This window comes from Danio aesculapii, chromosome 4 (assembly GCF_903798145.1).
Source record: "Danio aesculapii chromosome 4, fDanAes4.1, whole genome shotgun sequence".
In the NCBI taxonomy this organism is placed as follows: domain Eukaryota; kingdom Metazoa; phylum Chordata; class Actinopteri; order Cypriniformes; family Danionidae; genus Danio; species Danio aesculapii.
Genome location: NC_079438.1, coordinates 45,746,280 through 45,756,814, shown reverse-complemented (window position 1 = coordinate 45,756,814; position 10,535 = coordinate 45,746,280). Strand labels below are relative to the sequence as shown.

The 10,535-nt window shown below is 38.4% G+C and overlaps 1 protein-coding gene across 2 annotated transcripts; it reads right to left on the bottom strand.

Annotated features, from left to right (window-relative positions):
* Nucleotides 1-31: 31 nt before the first annotated feature.
* On the bottom strand, nucleotides 32-9,618 carry irf5 (interferon regulatory factor 5). Of its 2 annotated transcripts, none has more exons than XM_056455810.1 (10): nucleotides 9,396-9,618; nucleotides 6,909-7,023; nucleotides 5,867-5,989; nucleotides 4,113-4,299; nucleotides 3,720-3,745; nucleotides 3,598-3,625; nucleotides 3,060-3,503; nucleotides 2,107-2,496; nucleotides 1,194-1,312; nucleotides 32-434 (listed from the first exon to the last, which is right to left on the bottom strand). In XM_056455810.1, exons 2-10 carry the CDS (start codon nucleotides 6,957-6,959, stop codon nucleotides 255-257), a joined length of 1,548 nt encoding a protein of 515 aa, XP_056311785.1. In that variant the 5' UTR covers nucleotides 6,960-7,023; nucleotides 9,396-9,618; the 3' UTR covers nucleotides 32-254. The 2 variants fall into 2 exon arrangements, with proteins under 2 accessions (XP_056311785.1, XP_056311786.1); XM_056455811.1 differs by having other exon boundaries at nucleotides 6,909-7,020.
* Nucleotides 9,619-10,535: the final 917 nt, after the last annotated feature.

Below are 10,535 nucleotides of genomic sequence, written 5' to 3'. Positions count from 1 at the left end.
TAGGTGCATAACCTGAGCATACCAGCAATCATTTAAAATACTGCAATGGTATTTATTGAAACATCATTTTAAAAGACACGTTTACATAAAGACAACAAACAAAATGTTAGAAAAGAAATGTCAAGTGGTCAGTTTATCCTATAGAAATGTTTTCACTCAGGCAAATTTGAGGCCACCTCCCTATTTTGTTGTTCAAAGGTGCCGAAAGGACCTCAAATTTGAATGAGAACTATAATAATGGTCTCTCCTTTCAGTTAGTGGGCCCAGTTGGGATGTGCACTTTGACTCTGCAAAAATCTGTGAAGCTCTTTGAACTGCTCCACCGTCTGGTCTTTTAAATCGGTGTTGGAGATCTGCAACCGAATGCTGTCTGTAGACCACGAGAGCTCGCCTGAAAACATCTCGGTAAGGATTCTGGCAACAACTGGAACAACCTAACATGAAAACAAATTAGAGCATAGAGTTAGCAGAAGCAGCTTTGTTTTGCTCTAGAAGTCCAAGCTAGGTTTGGGAAAAACTGATTTTGTATGATAAAAGGATGAAATACACTATATAGCAAAAGATTAGACTTGGGAAAACTGTTCACTTAGTTATACCTGAGCTAAATTGCTAACAATGCAAAATGCTACATCTAAAAACCTAACGCTAATCTATATTATGCTCTAAAACAGCTAGTGAATAGAGCACCGTTTGGTGTTAACACTATTTAACATGGTTTGCTAACCAGATCTTGTTTATCTTGCTACATCACATCAATGCTAGCTAGAAAATGCTAAATTATGAAACAAAGATCTGCAATACAGTGTATATTAACAATTTTGACTTTGTAAAGATGTGGTTAAAACATGACTAATACAATGCAGCGTAACCTTCGCCTCAGCTCAAATTCTTAATGCTGATTTGGGTAAAACATGGTATTAAGTAATGTGAAACACCCAACAACCTAATGGAGCAAAACAGCACACCACCTTGTGTAAAACAATGACTAAGCAGTCTTCACACTCTACATCAGGGGTCACCAAACTTGTTCCTGGAAGACAGGTGTCCTCCAACCCTAATCAAACACATCTGAACAAGCTAATCAAAGTCTCACTAGGTATACTTGAAACATCCAGGGAAGTTGGAGCTTTTGGACACCGGACCTCCAGGACCAAGATTGGTGACCCCTGCTCTACATGATTTGATCTCCACACCTGGACAATGATGAGCTTTTTCTCCTTTGGCTTTCTGTCTGGCCAGTCCTCCCCAAAGCAGAAGTAGATCTCAAAGGGTGGTGGAGTGGGCGCCTCTCCTTTCTGATACAAAATGAGAGCTGGCGGGAAAGAGGACGACATTTTTTTGTTTATCTAAATCGAATACTTGTCAACACGATGTTACATGCCTCCTACGAAAGTTCCAGCATACAAGTGCGGAAGTGTATTTGAAATATACAGGACAAGTTGGGCAATTTTCTTTTATTCACTTCCCAACAAAGACAGGAAACCCCTGCAGCATTACTACAACAAAATGAAGAGCAAAGTCTGGTTGAGTGAGGCTTTATTTGCTTCATGGATGTGAGCGTTTTGTCGTCTTATAAATTGGGTCACAATTCTGTCACCTTGCTTCCAGTTTGATTCTTCCAAACTTTCAATATTGAGTCTCAGGGTGCTTTCACACCTAGACTTTTGTTTTTGGAACCTGGTGTTTCCCCAGTTAGCGCGGTTCGTTTGGAAAATGTGAACCAGCAATCGCGCTCTCAATATTCTCTCAATAATGTAAAGCCTATAATGCATTTGCCAACGGCTCAGTATGAGAAAGTCTTACCTCTGATGACGATGTCTGTGGGTGTCACCATTCAAAATTAAATCACAGCTTTTCGCTAATGTCTTATTGCTCATCGTCATAAATTAAAATAAGCATGCATGACAGCTGAGTGGGACTCAGCAAAATAAACCGTGAAACTCTGACCAATGTGACCAGAGTTTACTCGCACACGTTTGGTTTTAGCTCCAAGAACATAAATAAACATTGTCGCAATTTTAATCCCTGTTTCGGAACAAAAGAAGGTGTGAAAGCGCCCTCAGTTGAGTCTCTAGTTGCAATAAATCCAAGAGTGATTGATCTTACCCTGAAGGAAGTTGTTCAGACTGAAGACCCTGATCTTTATCTCTCTTTCCATTGGATTGGGTGGACCCTGCTCGAGTACACCTGGCCCAGACCAGAACACTTTACACTGGCACAGCCGGATGGCGTAGATATCCTGTCCCCTGATCTCCAAAATCAGCCCTCGGTCCATTACGTCCAGCAGATGATCGGTGTAGAACCTCTGCTTCTCATTTTGGATCTCAGCCGTTCCTGGAAACAGCACCTGTTGCAGTGTGACTGGACCAAACAGCTCCACCTGCTCCGGTGTCGGTGCCAGGTTACCGTAGTAAAGTCTACAACCCTGAGGGTTACTGACGGTCAGAGAACCAGCCGTCCGACCCCTGTACTGGAACTTGATATCCAGATCAGTTACTAGAGAAGTAGGGGGAAAAACAATGAACATCAGTTTTGCTCAGTGTTCACTTCCCATTGTATATAAAAACGAGCGGCATGAATATTTAGCCTAACATACTCATTTCAGTTTTGGACCACAAAAGGAGTGAGAATAATGACAGACCTTTCCTTTTTGGATGAACTACGATTTAAATATTACACTTCCAGTCTAACTACTGCCGTTTTAATAATAATAATAATAATATAACTACGGTGTGCACTATAGGTTGATTTAGATCCTTAATACCAATCCTGCTCCTGGAGGGCCAACATTCTAGAGATTTTAACCCCAACACACTTCCCTAGACATTTCTATTGAATCTGAAGACCGTGAATAGCTTCTTCAGGCATGTTTAATTAGTGCTGAAGCTAAATTCTGCAGGACAGTGGTCCTCCAGGAACAGGTTTGGACACCCCTGCTTAACACACACCCTATAAAAAGTCATTTAAGATCAGCATTACTTAAAATGAACAGGAGGGACTACTTTTTATCCTGAGATTTAGTCATGTCTTTGTCATAAATCCAGAAGAACGAGGCTTACATGGGAGCATGTGTGGGCTGCTCAGCAATTCTGAGATGCAGGGATGAATCTGGTTCTCTGCTTGAGATGGCACCTCCTGCATCGGGCTGTCCACTATGGCTGGAGGTCCTACGGGATGAGTAACTACATCTTGAAGAACGGGAGGCGGTATGACTCCAGTTCCCATTCCCATACCATTCGGCAGTCCGCCACCATGGACAGGAAATGCTCCTTGTTCAACTTTGATAGCTCTATGACTGGGAAATTCAGAAGGTACAGGGCTAGGCTGGGCAAGATGAGCGACCATAGAAGCACCTCCATTCGGGTTATTGTGAATGTCTCCTATGAGGTTCATTGGAGGATTGTGGTGGGCAGGATTATAACTGTCGCCAATGGGAGAAGTAAAGGGAACTTCAACTCTAGGAGGGTACGCTGGGTAGTTGGAAAGTTTGCCCACTCTGGGATCTGTCAGGAAACAAGCAGCAGAATATTTCTTTAAAAATATGTATATTATAAAGAAAAATTAATTTAAAAAGAAACATTTAAATGGTATTCTTACCAATGGAAAGGTGGACAAAGTTTTGTAGCTGAAATTGCGAAATAAAGGATTTTATCATTTATTTCATTTCACTTGCAGTGATTAGATTAAATTTTCTACATGTTATGATCTTCAGCACTTACCTCTTCTTCCTCATCCTCTCCGGCATCTAAAACCAACAAAAGGAAAGATCATGCATTGCTTATATGTCTTTGTTCCAATAAAACGACTATGGAGTCACCTACATGACCCAATTATCAATTTTTTTTAATTACTTTAGTATACAACAGCATTTACTGGGAGTCAGTGAACAGTAAACGTCTTCGAGAATGATACCAATTACCATATTAAACTATGAAAGTGTCATTTTGTGAAAATGTAATGTTCAGTCTATAGACCTGGGCAAGTACTTGACAACCAAAACATCAATGGTGAACTACAATACCATTAGTGCACTATTCAGTTACACTACATTTTCAAATATTATGCTTTAATCCTAGAGTTACTAGTTTGTAGGATGAATTTTCAGTCCTTACCTCCGTTGACTGACTGATCGCACACCTCATAGATCTTATAGGGCTGCACGGGGGTGTCCTTAGTGCCATCGTAGTGGAGACTGAACTCCCGGCTTTTGTTTAGGGCACAGCGGAGGTTAGCTTTCCATTTGGCTGGATCTGGCTCATCTATTCCTTCCTGGTACTTGCCAGTTTCCAGAGCCCAAGCCTGCGATAAAATAAGCCAATGAAAGAAAATATCTACAGCAGACACGTGGCTTACCATTTTTATTTTTGTGAAGTTTATTTATAAACCAATTTCGAGAGGATCACGTGCTTATGATTGCTTGCGGCTGGTCCTGCATTATCCAATTCATGATTCATCATCAGATGATTCCTAAGCCACTAAAAATACGCTAAGTTCCACATAACAGCCACCTTCGTTTTGAAGAATCCCCCCTTCCACCCCTACTCCTCCTTTTTCTAGATGTGTGGCACGGTGGCCCAGTGGTTAGCACTGTTGCCTCACAGCAAGGACATCACTGGTTCTAGTCCTTACCAAGCCAGCCAACATTTCTGTGCTGAGTTTACACATTATCCCGGCACCATAGACATGCACCTAGTAAGTAGTAGAGCAATCACTCTATCTGTTCATTAGCTACTACAGCAGGGGAGTTCTCACGATCTACCTGAGCTCAAACTCCTCTCTCGCCTTGCAAAAAGGGAGCCCCGCATTCGAGGATCTTATGAGCTCAGGGCTCTCTCCCAGGACAGCATGCCAAACAAGCTTTTTAATCAATCATCAGCTAAGTGTAAACTCCTGAAATAATAGATCAATCAAAACATACTCTGGTTAGATTTCTCCAAATGTTAATGTAGGGGATTTTTTGGCTCCATTTTAAATTGCTCAAAGCTCTTTGTGAGTTCTCAACAAATACAATTTCCATCATATGTACTTAATATGCATTTAAGAGGTTTTATTTTTGGTATCTTCCTGTTGGTAAGTTAGCAAAATATATATATAATACAATTAATTTTTGGATTTGTTTGTTTTGTGTCTTAGCTCACCATTTTCTCAAAAATAAAGTTGCGTAAACCCTAAGCGAATCAGGAAGAAAGCTATAATTTTTGGTACCAACCAAAAAATCCAAACTACAAGTGTAAACACATGCTCAGTTATGCAACAGTGCAATTTTGAGTACAATTAGGGGGCAAGATATAACTATTCTAGCATATAGTCCAATCGGTGGAGTTCAATCTGTTCAATTATCAAAATATTTAGTCTGTTCTTCTGATAAATATATTGACTAAACCTTAAGATCTGCAACTCAAAGCAATTGTAACAGACAGAAAACTCTAACAGGGTATTTGACCTCGTGGTTTTAAACTCTTCATGACTTCCTCTTTAAAATCTTGCCCTGGTGAAGTCAAGTGGAATTGAAACTCCATTTTTAGTTCTCTAAAGTGAGATTGCAAAAGTATTAAAAAGCCTGTCCTTTAACACATTGCAGAGACTTGTGAATACAGACATATTAATGGCTCAGTGCTGTGCAGTAAACATCAACAGCAAACTAGCATTTTATTTCCAAATGCTTTCTTTTATTGAACAATAAAGAGTGAAACTACTGGGTATTTCAGTACCTTGGAGCTTCAAAACACCCCCCAAATCTCCCTAGTGCTAAGTTTAGAACACAATGTAGACATAGGGGGGAAAAAATATTGTAGTCACGGTATCCAGGTGACAAAACGTAATGAAATACTACTTGCATGATTGATTGCAAAACCATATAATTCACCTTAAATATAGTGTTCTCCTCCTCCAGGGTAGGCATATGGCGGGTGGCATGTCTCCAAGGGATCCGAAAGAGTTTACGCTCTTGATTGAGCCAATGCAGTCCTGGGTATTTCCCACTGTTGATCTGGTGGGGTGAGAAACGTTTACTTAACTAATGTAGAACAAGCTTGACGTGTCAAGATTTCAATGATATTCCTCTTCTAGTATTCCTTTCATTTTAGATGTTGATGATATGTGGTGGTTTTGGATGGGTGAGAGCAAGATGGCTGCCGAATGGTAATACCATTCCAATCTGTTTGAACTCTGAGGGTCATATTAGCAATGTTTTAGAAAAATTACAGACGTGCCGAAATCAATTTTCTATTGTCAGGTAGTGGGGCAATGTACTTTCAAAACAAACTCTGTGTCGATCACCTCAATCATGACCATGTTGATCAATTTGCATCCAAGTTCCTACTTGCATTCCCACAGAATCCAATTACAAAAGGGCAAAAGACATTAAAGAATTTTACAATGTTTCACAAGTGGCATATACCACGTTTTCTAGCTTTGAGCTCATTTATGCCAACAATAGTGTTTAAGATTATATTTTTCAATCTGAAATTGTGTATAAAGCATAATCTTAAGTATTTCCGGTATGGAAGTGGCATACATGTCATTTCATATTTATAGGGCCTGTTCAGTGACATTTGTGATTTTGGCTGTAGTTTGATTTTGTTACAGATCTGGCAACCCTACCTAGTTGTGTGTTTTGGGTCATACTGGATTAGGATAAAATGGCACAGATAGGAAAAAAAATTAAATCAAGACCCACAGTAACCATTATAGTTTCCATTAAACCAATGCAATCCACATTATAAGCATTACACATTCAATAACGATTTCTTTTGTTTCTAACAGCAGGTTTGGAAGGACATGAGGGAGGTCATTTTTGGTTTAAACAATGTGTTATCTATACTAGTATGCCTCATTTTGAAATGGTTTATAATGAACCTTTACAGTGTTTATTTTCTTCCAAAAATGCAATGTAATTATTAGATCACCTGTGCCAGCAGCCATGGCTTCAGACGGATCCTCCGTGGTTGACCACTCATGGTGCTGGACAGCAAAGAGGTCAGAGGAGGCGGTAATGGTGAACACTGTTCTTTAAGTCAACTACTATCAAAAAAAGCGGGAGAACAGACAGATGATTTAGTCTGGAAGTATGAAATCATCACAGGAAGTTCAACTTGAGGTAGTTCAACCTCCCAACGGACCTGCTGAAACAGTTCTACAACTCCATCATTGAATCAGTCATCTGCACATCAATAACTGTCTGGTTTAGTTCAGCTACTAAATCCGATCTCCAAAGACTACGTCGAATAGTTCGGACTGCTGAGCGAATCACTGGTACAACCCTTCCTACTCCGCAAGAACTGTACTTATCCAGAGCGGGCAAAAGGGCTGCCAAAATCACTCTGGACCCCTCACACCCAGCACACTGCCTCTATGAACTGTTACCTTCTGGTCGACGCTACAGAGCACTGCGCACCAGAACAGCCCGACACAGAAACAGTTTCTTCCCTCAGGCAATCCATCTCATGAACACTTGATGATAATAATTGTGGAACCAACATCACTACTTGCTATACACTTTTATACACATATACACTTATTTAACAACACACTTTACATGCCAATTTGCACATAACAGCTGCATGTATAATGTTGTATATAGTAATATACCTGTACATACACTTGTCAATCTGTATATCTGATTTCACTACTTATTTGTATTTTTTTTTAAATATATTTATTATCTGTTTTTTGTCCTGTCTCTGTAATCCTGTTGCACTGTTGAAGCTCTGTCACGAAAGCAAATTCCTCATATGTGTGAACATACCTGGCAATAAAGCTCTTTCTGATTCTGATTCTTATTCAGAGAAACATGATTTGAAAAAATGAATGAAGTTTGCGTAACCAAACATTTCTTCAACACAATTTTAGGGCAAAAGGTTGAATACCTTCACCACAATGGCAGTGCTGTGATAAATGTGACAAGAAGAGAGCCTTTGGGCCTCAGCTAAACCTCGAATCGCTGCTATCAAAGCAGGTGCTCGTGGGAAAATAGAAACATGCGGGTATTTGGTTTTTAAAAGCTCAGTAGCAGCGAGGTCATGTTACCTCTGTAAATAAACGACAACATGACTGAGCACAATGACAGCCAAGCTCGAAAGCTATCATTAGTGCCACCAGCTTTTACAAAAGGGGGAAAAGAGACTCTTCGACCAAAAGGTGTTTTCGTGATGGATTTGTTTTGTATCTGATTTATGCAGAAATGAAAGAGGCTATGAAACTTTCGAGGCTGATTGAACATTTTGACAACTACAGGACTTTTTTTTTAGCGAGTGCTAAACGCTATCTTGATATTGCTCTTCCATTAAGGAAGTTGGAAATACTACTAAATTCATTCATTAAGAATCGACAAGAGGAACAATGCTAGCCTAATGCTAACAACAGAAAATTTGATTTGTTTTAGGATGAAGTAGGTGGAGTACCTGAATAAAGAAAATCTTATAAGTCTTCTCTAATTTAGTTCTTTTGTTGCACTTATCTCAAGGTATAAACAATACAGTTCTTCACTTTTTTTGAGCATGTGTATTTAATATGTCTGAAGGTCTCCAGAAAAGCGATTTTATTTTTTAACCCTAAACGCAATAAACTTTATGTTTCTTACAATAGAACAATGTTTAGGTTGTAAAAAATGTCTAAAAGCAATTTGATTAGATTATCAACCTTTTAAAGTCCACAACATTATTGATTATTAAAAGTAACTAAATCCATAACACCATTTAATACAGTATTTCTATTTAAAACCAATTGTTTAGTATAGTAGACAGACAGACAGATAGATAGATAGATAGATAGATAGATAGATAGATAGATAGATAGATAGATAGATAGATAGATAGAGACAGACAGACAGATACAGACAGACGGACGGATGGATAAATTGACAGACAGATGGATAGATAGATAGAAAGATAGATAGATAGATAGATAGATAGATAGATAGATAGATAGATAGATAGATGGATAGATGGATGGATGGATGGATGGATGGATGGATGGATGGATGGATGGATGGATGGATGGATGGATGGATGGATGGATGGATGGATAGATGGATGGACGGACGGACGGACGGACGGACAGATGATATTTTAATATACTATATCTAATATGATATACAGATGATGTTTTAACCAGGGTGATTTTACACACACAATAAAACAAAAATTTTTGAAAATAATTGGGAGCAATTCACAGTTATATATTACCTAACATGATTTTTTAAGTAACATACACACACAAACAACACATTAACGCTGCTAAATACTAAATAAGCAACGAATGTTTCCAAAACGCCAAGTTAAATGCCACCTGCCTGGGAACGACAAGCACTCGTCGGAGCAATTCAAAGTAAAACAGTCAGGATTTAGTGATCTGTAACTTTACCAAATGCTTTAACGAAGGTAAAAATCACTTACCTGCACCCAAAAGTGTCCAAACGGTGAATCAGCGTTTACCTGACGGACGCGTATATCCAGGTAAAGGTTCGATCCGCGTCTGAACGTCCTCACTGCAGATCAAATGGCCTAAGACTGACTGATCGCGCCTCTCCAGCAGGACCTGCACATATCCATGTTGTTTTTACTGGCTTGAGACGACAGAAGACGTGTTTGCAGAAATTGAACAGGTACCACCCTTCCGGATGACAGGGGCTAATGTAAACGGAAGTGGTGTGTTCTCTCTGTCTATAGACGCTCTCTCTGTGTCAAAGTTTACAAGAAATTCAACAACGATGTTCTTTTTATTAGGATTTTATTAATTAATTAATTAATTAATTAATTAATTTATTTATACCATACTGAATGTGCTGTGTTTTTAAGTTTTATTATAGTGACCCCAGCTGTGCAGAAAATATTTTTTTTAGAACTGTAAATATTTCCCATTTATCCTAGCTAACAGAAGCTAGCTGGGGATTTAATAAAACAATATTTAGTATTGATAAGTTTACACTAAAAGCTGCTGTACTTTTATATGTTCGCTAGGTGGGTTCTGTGACGGTTGCCATTTATGGATTCACAATCATACTATTTTGTAGAATTTGTAATAATATTTAACATAATATTGTGTTTTTATTGTTTTTATCTATTTAACTAGCATATTTACTCATTTATTTAAATAAATTTTTATCATTTAAAGCTAGCTTGTATACTATTTTGCAAGCAGTTTTTTAACCACCTTTTTGTTTATTTTAATTTAAAATATCATTTATTATCTTGACTCTTCTTAATTTATATTATGCTAATAATGTTTAGTTTATTCTAAATATTTATATCTCAATGTTTATATGTAAAAACAATTTTAGTTTACTTCAGACTTTACTCATTGAAAAGCTTTTGAATTAGCTTGTTTTTAATAATTGTGCGCACGTAGTTTAATGACTTCATATTAATTAACTGGATTATTTTTTCAAGTTCTTTTCAAGAGAAAGTTAAATTACAAAACTAAAAGTAATTAAACAGCGTAGTGTCAGGTTCAAGGTTGCGCGATGACGTCGTGCGTGAGTCGTGCCAGACGGAGTTTCCAGGGTTACGTCGCTTGTTAGGACACTGACATGCACG

Excerpts from the sequence above, each read along its gene's own strand:
- irf5 (XM_056455810.1), bottom strand. The coding sequence starts at position 6,959 with ATGAGTGGTCAACCACGGAGGATCCGTCTGAAGCCATGGCTGCTGGCA. Across the intron at positions 4,300-5,866 it reads AGGAGAACACTATATTTAAG|GCTTGGGCTCTGGAAACTGG; the intron begins GTGAATTATATG and ends ATTTTATCGCAG. Across the intron at positions 1,313-2,106 it reads TCTGAACAACTTCCTTCAGG|CTCTCATTTTGTATCAGAAA; the intron begins GTAAGATCAATC and ends CTTTCCCGCCAG.